Source organism: Chrysochloris asiatica, unplaced genomic scaffold, assembly GCF_000296735.1.
Source record: "Chrysochloris asiatica unplaced genomic scaffold, ChrAsi1.0 scaffold00086, whole genome shotgun sequence".
Taxonomy (NCBI): domain Eukaryota; kingdom Metazoa; phylum Chordata; class Mammalia; order Afrosoricida; family Chrysochloridae; genus Chrysochloris; species Chrysochloris asiatica.
In genome coordinates, this window is record NW_006408604.1 from 12,195,709 (window position 1) to 12,216,130 (window position 20,422).

General features: G+C 40.6%; 1 protein-coding gene and 1 pseudogene across 2 annotated transcripts in view; one reads left to right on the plus strand and one right to left on the minus strand.

The window, feature by feature from the left end:
• The window catches only part of LOC102824473, a 43,861-nt pseudogene extending 32,043 nt beyond the window's left edge, over positions 1–11,818 (minus strand).
• A 634-nt stretch (positions 11,819–12,452) lies between these two features.
• Positions 12,453–20,422, plus strand: part of LRP6 (low density lipoprotein receptor-related protein 6) — a 204,700-nt gene continuing 196,730 nt past the window's right edge. The window contains exon 1 of one of the 2 annotated variants that reach the window (XM_006866055.1): positions 12,453–12,645. In XM_006866055.1, coding sequence (XP_006866117.1) covers positions 12,591–12,645 — 55 coding nt within the window. In that variant the 5' untranslated portion in view covers positions 12,453–12,590. The remainder of the gene's footprint in view (positions 12,646–20,422) is intronic. The other variant, XM_006866056.1, reaches the window with a different exon arrangement.

The window sequence follows — 20,422 nt, forward strand, 5'->3', positions numbered from 1 at the left end:
AATGATATTAAGGTTGGCCCAGGATGGGGAAGTGTTTTGTTCTGCTGTGCATAAGGTTACTATGAGTTGGCACCGACTCGATGGCACCTAACAACAACAACAACAACAACATTTTTTCTGTTTCCCTTTTTCAGCAATTATCTTTAGTATATTTACTATTCAATTAATGTGCTGGACTGCAAAGCTGGTTTGAACTGCAAGGTCGGCAGTTCAAGTTCACCAGCCACTCCTCAGAAACACTATATAGGGTCGCTGTGGGTCGGAATCGACTTGACGGCACTTAACAGCAACACCAACAATGTAGTAAAGCTTCTAACTCCACCATCATCCCTTCCCCTGCATTGGCATCCTCTTCTCCCTGCTCCGGCTTTCATTCCCTATTGCAGGCATCCTCTCTTGTAGATATCTTTTTTATTCTGCTTAGGCTAACATAAACACTTTAATATGCCATATTTTGAATTTATTGTTCATGTGTTAATTTATTCAGATGATACTGGCCATTTATGTAGCTGATGTGGAAACTAAGAAGAAAATGCTATTAGAAACAAAGTGTTTTTCTTTTCAAGTTATAATGAATTTCTTTTAGGCGTCTTGTGCAATGCTTTCATGCTGTAGTTAGGAACAAGTATTATTTTCAACTGAGTATGAACAGATAGGGACAAGAATGCCACTCTTCAAGATAGTCAATCCTGACTCATAGTGACTCCATAGGACAGAGGGGAAATGCCCCAGAGGTTTCCTAGGCTGAAGTCTTTATGGTAGCTGCCTGCCACATCTTTCTCCTATGGTGTGATGGGTGGGTTCACTCAATGGTTTGATTAGCAGCTGAGTCCTTTAACTACCATGCCACCAGGACTCCCCACTCTTCATGATAGCCACCGAATTTATGGCTAACAAGTTACAGCTACATTCTCTCTGGTATTGTTGTTAAGTGTCGTCGAGTCTGTTCTGACTCATAGCAACCCTGTATAGGGAATCCTGTAATCCGTCCTCTGCTAGCTCCCTATTCCATTCCCATCAGCAGCTCTTTCATGGTTTCACCACTGCCCTGAAGCCTTCATCATATTGCTTCTGCACTCCCAAGTTTAATTTTGCTTTTCATTTATTAGAAAAACAAAGGCAATCAAATGTAAATGCCTTTAAATTCTTGTCTTTACCCCCTCCACCCTTTCTCTCTCCACCCCCCAAATCTATTTATAGCTGCCAGGGCCATGCTTATGGCTTTGTGGCGCCTGAAGCTTACAAAATTGTGGAAGAGGCTTTTTTTTTTTTTTTTTTTTTTAAAGAAAATCAATGTGAAGCTACCTTACTTTAGATATTTTTATAAAAACATCTGACCCTACTTTAAGTCATTGCCAGGATCTTCCCAGGGCCTTTGGAACAAGCCTGTTAAAATCAGGATGTGAGAGTTGAAGTTTAAGCATCTTGTGAGGACTATATTTTGTGCTGCTAAATCAATTCTGACTCATAGTGACCCCATGTGACAGACAAGAATTTCCCCTAGCCTGTAATTTTTATGGGAGAAGATCACTAGGTCTTTTCTCTGGTGGAGCAGCTGATGGGTTCGAAGGTTGACCTTTGGGTTGGCAGTGGAGCACTTAACCATTGCAGTACTGGACTCCCATTGCAGTATTGGACTCCTCTTAATGGTTAAACCCATCCTTTTCTTCTCTGGAAGTGGCAATCCTCCTCCTGCCCAAGGCTAATCCATCTTTTTGTGCTCCAGATTCCATGTGAACTTTCTAATGTACTTCTCTTTCCTCTTTAATGGATCAGTCCCTTCAGATTATAAATATGATCATATTTCTCTCAAATTTAAAACCAAATAACCCTTACCAAATCCAACCTCAAATTCCTCTACTGTCAATTCCTTTCTAGTCACTCAAATTGCTCTCCTTCTTTTAACAACATAACTGGAAAAACCTCTGTCCTTTCCCCTATTTCCCATTCATTACTCAATTCACTGCACTCTTGTTTTGGTTCTGCTGAAAGTGCTCTGGATTAAGTCACCAATGACATTATTTTGTTCACTTGAATCTTTTATTAGTGATTTAAAAAAAAACCCCAGTAATTTATTAATAAAAAAAACAAATATACATCCTCACAGCAATTCAAATAATGGGAAAGTATCTGAAGTAGTATGGTCTCTCCCTACTTCCTTTAAGAGGAACCTCAGTGGTACAGTGGTTAAGAGCTCAGCTGCTATATGGAAGTAGAATGGTGGTTTGAACCCACCAGATGCTCTGTGAGAGAAGATGTGGAAGTCCACTTTCATAAACCATATGGGACAATTATACTCTGTCCTGCAGTATCATTATGTTGTTATAAGGTGCTGTCGAGTTGGTTGCGACTCATGGCTAATCTATACACAACAGAACTAAAGACTGCCTGGTCCTGCACCATCCTCATGCATGATGGTTGTTATGTTTCAGCACATTGTTGCTGCCACTGTGTCAATTCGTCTCACTGAGGGTCTTCCTCTTTTCTGTTGACCCTCCACTTTACCAAGAATGATATAAAGTGATTCCTCCTAATATCCAAAAAATAGGAGACAAGGTCTCAGCATTTTGACTTCTAAGGAGTATTCTGGTTGTACTTCTTCCAAGACAGACTTCTCTGTTCTCCTGACAATCTTGGATTCTTTCAAACATCTTCTTCAATACCACAATTCAAATGCATCAATTCTTCTGCAGTCTTTCTTATTCATAGCGATGCTATGAATCAGAATGAACTCTATGGCAATGGATTTGGTGGAGTTCTTTTGGACTCCCATTTTGAGAAACCCCCTAGGTCCACTCTTAACAATTTCATGTGAGCCAACCACACTTGGCCAAACTTCATCTCTCATACTTTGGACATATTGTCAGGAGGGACCAGTCACTGGAGAAGGATATCATGTTTGGTAAGGTGGAGAGTCAGAGAAAAAGAGGAAGACCTCCAACGAGATGGATTGGCCAAGTGGCAGCATTGATGGACTCAAGCATGGCAACAGTAGTGAGATTGGCCCAGCATCGGGCAGTGTTTTGTTCTGCTGTGCATAAGGTTGCTATGGTTCAGTACCGACTCGATGGCACCTAACAACAACAACAACAACAACAACCACAATTATTATTTTTTTATTTGTACCAATCAGCAGCCGTTTTATTATTGAGAAGACCAATATCACTATTTACATAGATAACGAGCTGCTCCCTCTCTCCATGTCCCCATCTCTGCCTCCATTTCTGGTGTCACTGCTTCTCTGGATAAAGTCCCACATTCTGCTCATGCTCTTCTTCCTTGATGGTCCTAAGACCCTCTGTCTATGGAATGTAAGGCAGAAGAAAAAGCAAGTCTACAAGAGCTGAAATATGACCTTGAAAATATTCCACCTGAATTAAGAATAGATTTGAAAAATGTGGAGCTGATGATCTTGTCTGAAAACCTTCATTCAATTCACACACACAAAATAAGGAATAGATTTGAAACATTAGGCACCAATTACTGAAGACCAGAAGATTTGAGGAATGACATCAAGAACATTATACAGGAAGAAGGCAAAAGGTCATTGAAAAGAAAGGAAAGAAAGAAAAGAACAAAATGGATGTCAGAAGAGACTTTGAAACTTACATTCCAGGATAGAGATGCTAAAGCAAATGGAAGAAATGAGGAAGTAAAAGAGATGAGCAGAAAATTTCGAAGGGCAGCTTGAGAAGACAAAGTCAAGTTTCACAATGAAATACGCAAATACCTGGAATTAAAAAACCAAAAGGGGAGAATAGTTTCAGCATTTCCCAAGCTGCAAGAACTGAAGAAAAAGTCAAGTCTTGACTTTCAATATTGAAGGATTCAATGGGTAAAAATACTCTTTAAGAAAAGAGAAAGAAAAGTTATCTTTTTCCCAGAATCTTAGAATCCAATAAGTCTCTTTAAACTCCTCCAAGTATCAGGCAGAGATGTTGACGTGGAGAGATGGAGCAGCTGGGGACTTTAGATCCAGAGAGGGAGAGAGACTGTGTGCTGAAGACCGGGGGCGGGGTGCGGGGGGCAGGCTTGTAGAGTATACCCTTTGGTTGATTGATGATGCATGGAGGGGATTGTAACCATGGCAATGAAACGATATACGAAAGAATGAATGTAAAACGAATGTTCTCCCATGTAAACTATCACAAAACTCACAATAAAACATTTAAAAAAGAAGATGGAAGGGTTTACACAGAATCATGGTACCAAAAATAAATGGTCAATGTTCAACCATTTCAAGAAGTAACATATGATTAAGAACCAATGGTACTGAAGGAAGAAGTCCAAACTGCACTGAAGGCACTGGTGAAAAACAAGGCTCCAGGAATGGATGGGATACAAATTGAAATCCTCCAACAAACTAATGTAGCACTGGAGGCACTCACTCGTCTATGCCAAGAAATTCGGATGACAGCTACCTGGCCAACCAGTTGGAAGAGATCCATATTTGTGCCTTTCCCAAAGAAAGGTGACCTAATGGCATGTGGAAATAATTGAATAATATCATTAATATTACATGCAAGCAAAGCTTTGCTGAAGATAATTTAAAAAATGATTACAATAGTATAGCGACTAGGAATTTATAGAAATTCAAGTCAGATTCCGAAGAGTATGTAGAATGAGCAATACTATTTGCTGATGTCAGATGGATCTGGGCTGAAAGCAGAGAATACCAGAAAGATGTCTACTTGTGCTTTATTAAGTATACAAACGCTTTCAATTGTGTAGGTCATGACAAACTATAGACAACATTGCGGAGAACGAGTATTCCTAAACACTTAATTGGGCTCATGAGGAACCTGTACACAGACCAAGAGGCAGTTATTTTAACAGAACAAGGGAATACTGAATGGTTTGAAATCAGGAAATGTCAGGGTTGTTTCCTTTCACCATACTTATAAAATCTGTATGGTGAGCAAATAATCTGAGATTATATGAAGAAGAGTGTGGCATCGGGATTGGAGGAAGTCTCATTAACAACCTTTGATATTCAGATGATGAAACTTTGGTTGCTGAAAGCAAAGAGTAGTTTAAACACTTATGAAGATCATCTCAATGTAAAGAAAACAAAAATGTTCACAACCGGACCAATAAGTAATATCATAAAAAATAGAGAAAAGATTGAAGTTGTTGAAGACTTCATTTTGTCTGGATATATAGTCAACACTCATGGAAGCAGCATGATTTTAGGACTAAGATGCTCTTGACCCAAGTCATAGTATTTTCAAGTGCTTCATATGCATGTGAAAGTTGGACAATGAATAAGGAAGATTGTAGAAAAATTGATGCATTTGAGTTATGGTGTTGGAGGAGAATATTAAAAGTACCACGGACTGCCAAAAGAACTAATTTGTGTTGGAAGAAGTATAGCCAGAATGCTTCTTAGAAGCCAGAATAATAAGACTTTGTCTTTCATACTTCAGATATGCTATCAGGAGGAACCAGTCCCTGGAGAAAGACATAATGCTTGGAAAGTGGAGGATCAACAAAACAGAAGGCTACCAACTAGATGAACCATCAGAATGACAGGAGCAATGGACTCATGTATAACAATAAGATGTTACATTCTGTTGTGCAGAGGGTGGCTATGTGTCAGAACCTATCTGATGACACCTAAGTAGGTTTGAATGGCAAGGTCAGTGGTTCAAGCTCACCAGCTGCTCCTCAGAAACTCTATATAGGGTTGCAATGGGTTGGAACCTACTTGATGGCACTATACAGTTATACTTATATATCTGGGTTGAACCTAGGTGATATTGTCATATATGTTAGTGTCAATTTGGTGTCTGTTGCTGGTTCTCTGTCCAAAGAACTCTCTTATGCTTTGTAACATGGGTTTGGTTTTTTATTTATATGAAAATGTCCTAATTTTGCCATTATATTTGATGCAAAAATTTGCAGTGTATATAATTCTTGGTTGGCAGTTGTTTTACTGTCGGTTTTATGTATACCATCTCATCATCTTTTTCCTGGCATAATTTCTGCTGAGAAATCAGAGCTTAGTCTTATTAGTTTTCCTTTCAGGCAACGTTTCGTTTTTCCTGAGCTACTCTCAGGATTCTTTCCTTGTCTTTGGTTTTGAAAAGTTTGATTATGTCTTGGTATTTTTCTTTCATGATGTTGCTGTTGTTAAGTGACATCAAGTTGGTTCCAACTCATAGTGACCCTGTTTAGGGTTTCCAAGGAGCAGTTGGTGGGTTTGAACCGCTGACTTTGTGGTTAGCAGTCCAGTGCTTTTCCTACAGCACCACAATAGGACTCTGAGTCAATACATATAAATCAAACTATTTATAACAACTGCATAATATACCATAATAAGAATATACCACTGCTTATTCAATTATTCCCAAACTGAAGGGTATTCAGATTCTTTATATTAGGTTGAACTATGCTGTATACAAAACTGCCATTTTTGTAGGCTTCTTATTTTTTTCTTCTCATTTATTTTATCATGTTTCTGGTAAAAATTTATACAGCAGTTTATGTTTCTATTAGAAAACTATGAACATCCTCATTATATTTGTTCTGGTTGTTCTTTTTCTATTAATCTAATTTCCCTACTTATTTACATTCTCGTCTTTGTTTTAAAGTAATAGTTGATTGTTTGCTATAATACAGATTTTTTTTTAAGGAGCACAGTACTTATGGGAGATATTATTTTTTCAGCTAATTTTTTATTTAGCTACAAAGTTTGCAATAGATATTTCTACATGTTTATCTACCTATGCTGCAAATATATGCATGAATGTGGTGTAGCAACAGGGACAAAGTTATGAAAGTTCTTAGATATTACCAAATACTTTGAAGGAATGAATCAAGAGGTATAAGGGTTCAGGACCATGGTCTCAGGAGACATCAAAGTCAAATGACGTAACATACAGTCCACAAGACAGTGTTCTACAACCTACTCTGATTAGTAATCATTGGGATCTTAACTGTTGAAATCTTTCAAGAAAGTGAGCCTGTACTGGAGGCATTCACTCATCTATGCCAAGAAATCTGGAAGACAACTATCTGGCTGAATGATTGGAAAACATTAGTATTTGTGCCCATTACAATGAGAGGTGAACCAATGGAATGCGGAAATCATCTGACAATATCTTTGATATCCTATGCGAGTAAAGTTTTACTAAAGGTAATACAGAAATGGCTACAAGCATACAGTGACAGAGAACTTCCAGGGGTTCAAGCCAGATTCAGAAGAGGCCATGGAATGAGGGATATCATTGCTGATGTCCAATGGATCTTGGTTGAAAGCAGAGAATACCAGAAAGATGTTTGCCTGTGCTTTATTGATTATGCAAAGCTTTTCAATTATGTGAATCATGACAAGCTATGGACAACATTGCGAAGTATGAGTATTCCGGAACACTTAATTGTGCTCATGAGGAATCTGTACATGGACCAAGAGGCAGTTGTTCGAACAGAACATGGGAACACTGAATGGTTTAAAATTAAGAAAGGTGTGCAACAAGGTTGTATTCTTTCACCATACTTATTCAACCTGTATGCTGAGCAAATAAGCCAAGAAGCTGGGTTATATGAAAAAAAAATATGGCATCAGGATTGGAGGAAAAGACTCATTAACAACCTGCAATATGCAGATGATACAATCTTGATTGCTGAAAGTGAAGAGGATTTCAAATACTTACTGATGAAGATTAAAGAGCACAGCTTTCGGTATGGATTGCATATCAATGTAAAGAAAACAAAAATCCTCACCACTGGACTAATACACAACATTCTTATCAAACAAGAAAAGATTGAAGTTGTCAATGACTTTATTCTTCTTGGATCCACTATCAACACTCCATGGAAGCAGCAGTCAAGAAATCAAGGACGTATTGCATTAGGCAAATCTGCTGCACAAGACCTTTTTAAAGTGTTGAAGAGAAAAGATGTCAGCTTGAGAACTAAGGTGCGTCTGACCCAAGCCATGGTATTTTCAATAACCTCATATGCATGTGAAAGCTGGGCAGTGAGTAAGGAAGACCGTAGAAGAATTGATGCTTTTGAGTTACGGTGTTGGAGGAGAATATTGAAAGTGCCATGGGCTGCCAAAACAACCAACAGATCTGTGTTGGAAGAAGTACAGCCAGAGTGCTCCTTGGAGGCCAGGATGGCCAGACTTCATACTTCAGACATATTGTCAGGAGGGACCACTTGCTGGAGAAGGATATCATGTTTGGTAAGGTGGAGGGTCAGAGAAAATGAGGAAGACCCCCAGTGTGCTGGATTGGCCAAGTGGTAGCCTCGACGGGCTCAAGTGTGGCAACAATTGTGAGGTTGGCCCAGGACCGGGAAGTGTTTTGTTCTGTTGTACATAGGGTCGCTATGAGTCCGTACTGACTAGATGGCACTTAACAACAACAACAAACAGGTGGTGAGTAGCCATTTAAGGTACAACTATTAGTCTCTCCCATCTGGAGTAAAGAAGAGTAAAGCAAACGAAAGACACGTGGAAATATTTTGCCAGTGGACTAACGGACCATGTGAACAACAGTCTCTGTGTCCCTAAGACCAGAAGAACTAGAACAGCCTGACTACCACTGCTGATGACCCTGGAAAGGATCACAATAGAAGGTCCTATATTGAGCTGGATAAAAATGTGAAACAAAACTCAAAATTATATAAAAAAAATAATAAACAAAGAAACCAGGTTTACTGGTCAGATAGACTGGAGGAATGATTTAACTATCTCCATGAATCAATTTTCAGTCAAACAATAGATAGATCTCTGTTGCTGTTGAGTCGCTTCCAACCCATAACAACCCTATATAGGGTTTCTGAGGAGTCTGTGAGTTTGAGCTGCTGACATTGTGGTTCAAACTGAAGTTTTGGTCCAGCATTTATCCTACGGTGCCACACCAGGCTCCAGGGAACAGTAACACTAGCGATTATGCAGTCTTTAAAAATAATCAATCATTTGAGATAAAAATGGCAGCATTTACCCAAGGACAAAGGTCAGAAGGGTTAAGAAAGAAGAAAGAAAGGAAACAGGAAATACAGGCAGGGAGTGGGATAAGTGATGTTACATTGTAGGGATTGTAATCAATGACATGAAACAAAATGTGTACAAATTGTTGAATGGAAAATTGATTTGCTCTGTTAAAACTTTACCCAACTCCCAATAAAAAGTTAAAACCAACAACAACAAAAATGATCTGATAAACATTTTAGGCATGTACTTTTTTCATTCTCATCCATTATTTACTAAGAATTAGAAGTTATTTTGACACCATTCACATTGAAGGAGATGAGAAATAAAGGAAGTGATCATTTTTTGGGATTACCTATTGAGCGGTTTCAGTAGCTCTGTGAGAGAACGATGAGGCTTTTTGTACCCATAAATTTTTACAGCATAGGAAACCCTATACAGGGTTGCTATGAGTCGGAACTGACTCCATGGCACACAACCACCACCATCATTGAGCAGTTTGTACACTACATATATTATTCAGCTTAATCCACACCATAAACCTGTGTGCATCAGCTATATCCTTTTACCATACTTTTTCAATCCGTTTGCTGAGCAAATAATTTGAGAAATTGGACTACATGAAGAATGAGTCATCAGGATTGGAGGAAGTCTCATTAACAGCTCTCATATGCAGATGATTCAACCTTAGTGAAAGGGAAGAGGACTTCAAGCACTTACTGATGAAAATCCAAGGCAACAGACTTTAGTATGGGTTATACTTAAACCTAAAGAAAACAAAAAATCCACACAGATCAATAATCAATATCTTGATAAACAAAGAAACTTTGGAGCTGCTAAAGATTTCATTTTACTTGGATTCACAATCAATGATCATGGAAGCAACAGACAAAAAAATCCAGCGACATATTGCAGTGGACAAATCTGTTGTAAAAGATCCTTTTAAAGTATTAAAAAATAAAGATGTCACTTTGAGTACTAATGTGCACTTCATCTCAAGCCATGGTATTTTCAATAGCCTTATATGCATGTGAAAGCTGGACAGTAAGAAAGACTGAAGAAAACTGATGCCTTTGAATTATGGTGTTGATGAAGTGTATTGAATATATCATGGACTTCCAGAAGAACAAACAAATCTGTTTTGGAAGAAGTATAGCCAGAAAGCTCCTTACAATCCAGGGTGGTAAAACTTTGTCTCATGTCTTTAGACATATTTTGAGGAGGAAGAGTTCCTAGGACCAGACAGTGGAAATGAGGAAGACCCTTAATGAGACTGACACAGTGATACAGCAATGGGCTCAATCATAGTATCAACAGCAAGGGTGGCCAGGGCAGTGTTTAGTTCTGTTGTACATAAGGTTACTCTGAATTGGAACTCACTTAACAACAATTAACCTGAGAGCAGTATTATCTCCATTTTACAGATGAGAAAACTAAAGTAGTCATGCTTAAAATTCTTGCAAGAGGTGGCATATCTAGTAACTGGTGGTGTTTGGATCCTAAACTACATCTAATTCCAAAGCTCATGCTTTTTCCATTACATAATGGTGTTCCTCCAGCCTCACTAGCTTCATAATTTGTCTCCAGGCTATTGCTGAAAGAATCTGTCTCTCACTTGTCTGTTTTGAGGTGGTCAGAATACAAAACCACGAGAGCCCTAGCATGGTTCTTGGAAGAAATTAATCAAGTCAGTGGCAGCTATTCTTTCTCAAGTGAATTTAGGACAAAGTGACTTGGTTGTCTCTGTGCTTCTATGGACTTCTGGTGTGCTGCTGTGGCTCAGCACTGGACTGTGAAGCACAAGGTCGGCAGTTCAAACCCACTAGTTGCTCCTGGGAAGCCTATGAGACAGAACCGACTCAACGGGACTTAACAACAAAATCTGCTTACAGAAATGCACTGCTTGGAAAGATCAGAGTGTCTAAAGTTAGAAGATCTGGGTTGCACTGTTTAGGTTCATTTACTATTTGAGTGTCCTTGCATAAGTTATTGAATCTCATTTTCCTCCGCAGTGCAATGAGGATAATAGCAACAAAACTTGCCCTTCCCCAGGGTTAGTTCTGAACGTCAAATCAGATAATGTGTGTGCAAGCACTCAGTGAACTCCAGCGTCACTGAGATATTAGCAACATTGTTGTTAAGTGTAGGTGAGTCAGTTCTGATTCATAGCTACCCTGTATAGGGCTTCCGTGGAGTGGCTGGTGGGTTTGAACTGCCCACCTTGTGGTTAGTAGTCAAGTACATACCCTAGAGTGCCACAACAGGACTCCTGTGGAGTAGGTCTATTTCTCCTGTCCACCTGCCCTGAGGTAAGGGCGTATGACAGCCAGGCTGATGCACCTGATGGCTTCATTATGGTTAAGTTTTTGCTGGCCTCTGCCAAGACAGAGTCTGCCACGTGATTTCAGGGATGTCTGGGCCATTACTACTGAACGCCCAGCTGTAGCAAAAACCCAGTGTCTACGAGTCAGAGGAATCCTTTCCTCTCTAAGCGGAGAACTGATCATCAAGCATGGCACACATTCATATTAAATGCAACTTGTAAAACCTTAAGTAGTGTCCTGTCGAATTGTCCCTTTGCTCTGTCTTAGGTGCTGATGCATTAAAATTGGAATTTTCTCAGTTTAGAAATTTTTAGTTTTTGTCCGTCTCGTGCCGACAGCGTTTTTTAGGAAGTCATGAGACGACTAACAACAACAAAAAAACCATATATATATATATATATATGTGTGTGTGTATATATCTTTTAGAGTTGTCGTTTAAACATCCTTCAGACAGATCCATGTTTGGATCTGGTTTAACAAGCATTTCAGTTTTTATTTTCTCCAGGGTGGGGAGATGCTTAAACTGATTTCCCACCTCGAAGAGTGAGCTCATGCCCGCGTGAAGGGATTCTCTGTGGCTCCCGGAGCACAGATGTGCGGTTCCTTAATCTCCGGTCCCCTTGTCCCCCATCCTAAGGGACGGCTGGTGTAACAGCGAAGCTTCACCAGGATCGGCCGGCGATAGCCGCACAAAGAGCCGGGCAGGCGGCGGCCCAGCCGAGCCGCAGAAAGTAGTCCCAACCACGCCGGCTCCAATGTTGTGCGACGTCGTTTCACGCCCTCCGCAGGGAGGGACGAAGGACCGGGTGAAGAAAAGAATCCCATTGGAATGCGCTGAGGAGCAGTCTTCTCCCTTCGGAACGGTTGTGTAAATCCGTCCCTGCTAGTCTTGCAAATCTTCCGGGGTCTCCAAGTAGAGCCCGTGTGCGCAACCCCACCACTTTGCATGACTGCACGGGAGATAGCTCGTCCGCGCGTAAGGAGACTACCGCGGATATACGTGGAGGCGGGACCGACAGTATCCCTGCGCCGCTGAGCGAAAGGAAGAGGCTGAATGAGGAGCTGCGCGGGGAAAGCCGGGCGCCGGGGGAGGAGGCGGCGGGATGGAAGCAGACGCTGGTGTCGCGCGAGCTCGCGGCAGAGCGGCGCGGTAGGGAGGGCGGCGGCGGCGTGCGCGGAGCCTTGACGTGCCCCTTTCTTCTCTCTTTGGAAAGCTGGGAAGCATGAACGTGCAGATCTGCTGCTGCGGCGGCCGCCCCGGCTCGTCGCCTCCCCCTCTTCTGGCCGCCCCTCGCCGGTGAGAGAAGAGAACGCGAGAAAGGAAGATGGGGGCCGTCCTGAGGAGCCTCCTGGCCTGCAGTTTCTGTGTGCTCCTGAGAGGTGGGAAGAGTAGGGGCACGGGAAAGTTGCTGGGTTCTGGGGGGAGGTGGCCTTGTTTTGTGTGTGGGATGGAGAAGGGAGGAAAAGGAGAAGAGGAGCTAGGAGAGGCCTGGTCGTAGGGAGAGAGAAAGGGGCCGTGCGCACCGCCTGACCACAATGCAGACCCTTGCTTAGGTTTCCGGATCTTATCAGGTCAAATCTTAGCTTCAGGCCAGGCTGTTGGTCTTGGGGAACCCCTGTAGCCCCATTTCCCCGGATCTTTTAGAATGACTGAGTGTGTGTCTCTCTTTGCCGGGAGTCAGTGGAGAAAAGGGTCTTTGTACGTCTTTGGCTTTTTAAAACGTTTGAGCCCAAGGTGCTTCAAAGTTGGCATTCTCCCTCGAACCCCCCCCTCCCCCCCGTTCCGTGTTTCTTAGGTGAACTTTTCTAGCCCGCTTTCTATTTTTCCAGGCCTTGTTAAAACTAATAATTGGCTTCCGTGCGGGATCTAACGATCCTGGCTGAGAGCACAGTTGGAAAGTGACTCCAGGGTTATAGGTTGAACGTTTTAGCATTGGGAGGCTTCTGAGCTTCAGTTCATAATAAATTATCAACGTTGCCCTTTAACCCTTGATGTTCAGGGCTTGCCCTTAGTTTCGCAGCATGCAAGTGTACAGTTGGCACTGCCTAGGAAAGTGGTTCGTGTGTGAAAGAAGGGCCTGTCCCGGGATCTAAGTTATCATTTGCTGATCACCCCTGGGAAGTGCTTGGCACTAAGGTAAATAACATCTGCTCTCCCAGGTCGCTAGGACTCGGAGCTGACCCAACCCAACGACATTTAATTAACATGCACCACAACACCTACTAGTTACTTGGTTCCGAGAAACGCGTACATTGTGGTCCTGTGGTATTTTGAATTGGCCTGCATACAGATGCCACTGTGACTATTATTTTGTGACAGTCCACCGAGGTTTTTGAGCGTCTCACAAATTTTCCACAGCTCTTCTCAAACTCAGTATTGTTGAAGTGCTCTTGAGTATTACGAGAGGAATTAAAGTACGGATGGATGCAATGGCTTGTAGTTTAGGTTTTGTTCATATTGTCACTTGTGTTTGTGGTCAGTTCTTTTCAGGTATGAGACCTTTTGAGTCTAGGGAGATTTTCAGTTATAATTTAACAAGTGAAACTTTTGTTAAGTCCTCCAAAACGTATCGAAGGTTATGGAACAGGATTGTAACTAATGCTTTTTTGTGCTGTGAATATGTCAGGCCATTTGTGTGTATATTTACTTTACATGGTTGTTGTTATTATGTGCCGTGGAGTCGATTCCGACTCAACGACCCCGTACAGGGTTTCCAAGGCTGTAAATCTTTACGGGAGCAGAAAGCCTCATCTTTCTCCTGCGAACAGCTGGTAGTTTCGAACTGATGACCAAGAGGTTCGCAGCCCGATACGATTTTGCATGGTAGAGACTGATTATTCTTTTTGAGGAGGAATTTTTCCTTGAGTAACTTCTGTAGCATTATTACTTTTACATGTTATATCCATTTGTCCTTAATAATTATGACTTATTGTAGGCATATTCCAAAGTGTCTATTTCCACATGTAAACAAATTCCAAAAGGTCATTTAAATTTCATGGCAGAGAATTTAATGCAGTGTATATATATACATGAAACGTTTAGTAAGTATTATGAGTATTTTATTGTATGCCCTGTTGAGAGGGTTTTGCTGTAGTTGTAAAAAACAATTGTATTTGACCTTGTGTGTGTGTGTGTGTGTGTTTACTAAGAAATAACTTGAATGGAGTTAACAAATGTAATAGCCAACTGATTACTTAGAATCTTGGAGAAATCTAAATCAGTATCCCTGGATGCTTCTGGTTGCCCCATTGTATTTCTTGGAGGGGAAGGGTGTGATGTACATAATTTTTGTTTATTTTGACACTAGGTTTGAGTCCAATGTTGGGTTTGTTCATCCCTAAAGTTTAGATAAGTTGCACTTGAAATAATATGTTTTGATGTATGATATTATGTAACATTTCTACTAGAAAAGTAAGTTTCCCAAAGTGAGTCTCTTGTTTAAAATATAGCATAATAACGGGATAAGAGGATCTTTTCAATTTAATTGTACTTAACATTGAGTACATATTTGAGCTAAAACTTAAAAACTGTGTCCACCCCCAACAGTAGTATATTTATTGTGCTGAATCAGGTAGCAGAAATTGAATAGTTTTGTTAAAACTGTCTTTTGATGTAAAAGATTATTGTTCATGATTTAGATTTTCTTCATCCCTTGATGATGTTACCCTTTATTATAATAGTGATACTTAGACCACCTTGGATTCCAGGGAACAAAATGGTTAATTTGTTGCATTAAAGGTCATGTTTCCTCACAGAAGAGTTGTAATCTTAACACTGGAAAAACAAAAGATTCTGGGATTTTTTCTTCCTTGTAGCCCTGTGAGGAGTTGAAAGCCAGGACATAATGCTGCCATTATCTTGGCTGTATTCCTGTCCCTAGCATTAGGTCAAGGGAAATGGAAAGATTTGGAGATTTCAGTCCTAAAATCTTGAGTTTTTAAGTCCAGTCATAGCTGCTAATAACTTTGTGACTCTGGTCTAGTTAGTCAGTTTTTCTGGGATTCAATTTCTTTACCTGTACTATGTGGGTAATAATCATGACCCAAGTCATGATATTTTCAGTAACCTCATATGCATGTGAAAGTTGGACAGTGAATGAGGAAGACCATAGAAGAATCGATGCATTTGAGTTATGGTGTTGGAGGGGAATTAAAAATACCATAGACTTCCAAAAGAACAAACAAATCTGTGTTGGATGAAGTACAGCCAGAATGTTCTTTAGAAGCCAGAATGGCCAGACTTTGTCTCTCTTACTTTGGACATATCAGGAGGGACCAATTCCTGGAGAAGGATGTCATGCTTGGTAAAGTGGAGGGTCGGAGAAAAAGAGAAAGACCCTCAATGAGATGGATTGGCACAGTGGCAGCAACCCTGGGTTCAGGTGTAGCAGTGATTGTGAGGCTGGTGCAGGACTGGACAGTGTTTCTTTCTGTTGTGCATAAGGTCACTATGAGTTGGTACCTGCTTGACGACATCTAACAACAACATCAAATCATGTAGAGTTCTGGGGAGTATTAAGTAATGATTAAGTGCTTTGTAAATGCTATTTTTAATTACAGTTTTTGATTGTGAACATATTTCCAAATTCTGAAGAATTGAGATTTAATTTGTATTAAAAAATACCAACCTAAGCCCATTGCTGTTGACTTGGTTTCACCTAACCTACCCACTGCTCCTTGGAAATCCTGTACAGGTTTGCTTTGAGTCAGAACTGACTTCAAGCCACTTAACAACAGTAGTAGCCCTATAGCAGAGAGTAGAATTGCCCTTAGGGTTTCCCAGGCTGTACTGTTGATGGTGTTTCAACTAATAGTAGCTCTAGACTCCTGGTGTGGTGCTGTAGGTTAAGCATTGGATTGTGAACCACAAGGTTGGTGGTTCAAACCCACCATCTGCTCCTTGGAAACCTTACAGGGTCTCTGAGTTGCGACTCAACGGCACTTCCAAACAAGATTTAAAAAAACCTGTAATCTTTACTGGCACTGTGGGTTAATGCGCTGGACTGTAAATTCTGTTTGAACCGCAAAGTTGGTGGTTCAAGCTCACCAGTCGCTCTTTGGAAACCCTGTACAGCGTTGCTATGGGTTGGAACCAACAACAACAGTCTTTACTGGAGCAGACTACCACATTTTTCTCTCAAAGAATGGCTGGTGGGTTTAAACTGCCTGACTTTATGGTTAGTAACAGAATGCTTTAACAATTTGGGCTCCTTTTGATTATATGAGATTCATAAACTCTAAAGGGATGGGAGGGATCTTGAGGAAAAGTAGGAAACTCAGATTCAGAGAGCATATTTGATCAGGGTCCTAAAACTTATTACTAGAAGAAACAAACCAAAACCAAACCTGTTGTCATTGAGTTGATTTCAGCTCATAGCAGTCCATGTATCACTGAGTACTACAAGCTCACCAGCTGCTTCTCGGAAACCCTATACAGGGTTGCAATGGGCCGGGATCGACTCGACGGCACTTAATAATAACAACAAGAACTGCTCCATAGTAGCCATGGTAGTGCAGTGGGGCTACGCATTGGGCTGCTAACCCAAAGGTCAGCAGTTTGAATCTATCAGCAACTCCGTGGGAGAAAGATGAGGCTTTTGCTCCTGTAGAGATTTATAGCCTTAGAAACCCTGTACAGGGTCAGCTATGAATCAACCAGTTCAATGGCACTTAACAACAACAAATCCTAGTGGAAGCAGATTGCCAGGCTGTTTTCCCACAGTATCACCAGGTGAATTTGAACTGCCAACCTTTATGTTGGTCTTTGTTGTTAGGTGCCATCTACTTCACTCTGACTCATAGCAACCCTGCTCACAACAACAAAACACTGCCAGGTCCTCTGCCAGGTTCACAGTTGTTTGTTTGAGCCCATTGTTATAGCAGTTGTTATAGTCCATCTTGTTGAACTTTTTCTCTTTTTAGCTGATCCTCTATTTTTCCAAGCTACTTGAGGAGGGAGGTCTTTCTCAGTTGTGTTTTTAATGCTTTCTAACCTGATTGGCTCATTTTCCAGCACTATATCAGACAGTGGTTTAATGCTGTTTTAAGGTTTTCAGTGGCTAATCCCTAAGAAGTAGACTACTTAGTCCTTCTTCCTAGTCTGTTAGTCTGAATGCTCTGTTGAAACCTGTCCATCATGGGTGACCTTGCTGGTATTTAACACACCAGTAACACAATATCACAGTAACATGCATGCCACCATAGTATGACAATCTGATGGATGTGTGGGGTTTAGGTTCGTTGTCAAGACAAATGATAGAACAGGGATCTATTAATTCATCCTTTTAGAAAATAATTAATGAATACCTAACCACCACCACCACCTTCTATTAGGCTCTGAGTGGAGTCCTGGTGTGGTTCTGTAGGCTAACCACTGGAGTGCTAACTGCAAGCAAGGTTGGTGGTTCAAATTTACCAGCCACTCCTTAGAAACCCTATACAGGATCGCTATGAGTCAGAACTGACTCATAGACACTTAACAACAGCAACATCGGACTTTAAGTATATACAAGTAAGCAAAACATACATGGTTTCTGCTCTATAAAACTCACAGCCTAGGATTCCAGCCTTACCCTTCTTTTAGTTCCATCCAGGTAGCTATTTATTTGGATGAGAAAAGTTCCATCTCTGATTTTCTAGAGAAAATTTTTCTGGTAGAATATTTAGAGTTTTGAGTACCATCAGTATGTGTAATCTGTGCATATATGCAATCATCTGCACGGCATCAAATAAAAACAAAGTATACTTTGAGGAGGCTTTTGTGCTTATATGAAAACACTTGGCTAATTACTTTGTGTGTGTGTGTGTGTGTGTGTGGTGGTAAACTCTTACTGTCAGAACAAGATACTAATGCTTTTCTTGTTGTTAAGTTCTGTTGAGTCCCAACCCATAGCGACCCTGTATAGGGTTTCTGAGGAGCAGCTAGTGAACTTCAACTGTCAGCCTTGCAGTACAAACCCACCTTGCAGTCCAGTGCATTAATCCACAGTGCCACACAAGGACTCCCTTATGTTACTATAAAAGGGACCCTTGAAAAATTATTTTCTGTAAAATCAGGTATTAAGTCTTAGGGAAGTAGAATCAATTTTGGGATAGGGATTAGAAGAAATAGATTTTGTTTCTATATTTGCCATTAACTAGCTGTGTGACTTTGATAAATCACTTAATCTGTGTGCACTTTATTATTTTTATTTGGATCATGAATCTTTTTGGAGAATCATATTTCACAACACATTAGGAGCATGTAAAGAGACTAGTTTTAATTTTGCTTAACTTGACAGCAAGCTTTTTTTTTTAACATTCTGCTGAACCATTAGTCTCAGAAACACACTTGGGGAGAACTCGACTAGATAATCTAAAGTATTAGATTGAACCATGTGGATTGTTGATTTTTGTGATGACAGTTTCATATAGTTCAATGTGAATTTTTCATCCCTACTTAATTATGTTGCCTAGGGTTTGCTCATCTGGCTAGGGAATGATTTAGTTATGAAACTTCAAGGTTTCAACTTATTGTTAATCAGCATGATGAACAGCGATTTCCCATGGGTCAGTTTTTCAGAGAATAGTTTCCTTTGCTTTAATTGGAGGTTTTTCCATTTGCCTAACTAAAATGCTGTTTTCTCAATTTTATATACATGCTTTATCAGAAAGGACTCTTTTTTTGACTATTTCTTGAGGTTTGATGAAGGAATATATAAATGGAAAATATTTTATGTGAATTGCATATTTTTGTCCAAATAATTTGAGCATAGTGGAAAAACAAGTAATTCAGGATAGCGTGTTGTTTATTGTTATTGTTAGGCGCCATAGAATTGGTACCGACTCGTAGTGACCTTATGCACTGCAGAACGAAACACTGCCCGATCCTGGGCCAACCTCACTATCGTTGCCACGCTTGAGCCCATTGATGCTGCCACTTTGCCAATCCATCTCACTGGGGGTCTTCCTCTTTTTCTCTGACTCTCCACCCTACCAAACATGATGTGCTTCTCCAGCGACTGGTCCCTCCTGACAACATGTCTGAAGTATGAGAGATGAAGTTTGGCCATCCTGGCCTCCAAGGAGCACTCTGGCTGCACTTCTTCCAACACAGATCTGTTGGTTCTTTTGACAGCCAATGGCACTTTCAATATTCTCCTCCAAATTTAGGCTGTAGTTAAATTAACTCTGAAGGTCTCTTGGTAGCACAAATGGTTTGCGCTTGGTGTGGTGCTGTGGGCAAATGAGTCAAACTGAAAAGTCGTTTGAACTGCAAGGTCGGTGGTTCAAGCTCACCAGCTGCACCTTGGAAACCCTATACAGGGTTGCTATGGGTTGGAATCGACTCGAAGGCACTTAACAACAACACTTATGTAAAGACCCTGGTGTGGCACTGTAGAATAAGCAATGGACTGATAACTGAGAGGTCACTACGAGTCGGAACTGACTCCAGGACAAACAGCAAAGCTTACCTAAACGTCGGCAATATGAGTATGTAGTGGAAGAAAGGCCTGGTAAAGAAAGACTTTTTGTAAAGATTATAGTTTGTAAAAATCCTATGGAAAAGTTCTGTTCTGTAACACCTGGGGTCACCGTGAATCATAACTCAATGTCAACAGGTTGTTTTTTTCCTTTCTTTTTAAAATTGACAGAAAATTCATTTTCATCATGGAAAGTTTATATTAAGAGAAGATTATAAAGGATGCTACCATAGCAGATCTTTGCACATTTTGTTGTAATATTTGTCTTTATCTTCTTGAGCTGATCTTTGAAATTTTCTGTTAGCTCTTGGACCTCCTCATTTATTTCATTTGCTGTAGCATCTCTACAGTGGAGAGTAAGTTTCAGTGTCTCTTCTGACAAAATGTGCAAAAATCAGGAATCAGAAAACCAAAAAGGAAGAACACGTTCAGCATTTCTCAAGCTGGGGGAACTGAAGAAAAAATTCAAGCCCTTGACTTTCCTTATTCAAAGATTCTCTGGGCAAATTATTGAATGATACAGAAAGCATCAAGAGAAGATGGAAGGAATACACAGAGTCACTGTACCAAAAGGAAATAGTTAATGTTCAGCCATTTCAAGAGGTAGCATATGATCAAGAACCAATGATACTACAGGATGTCCAAGGTGCCTTGAAGGAATTGGCAAAGAACAAGGCACCAGGAATTGATGGAAT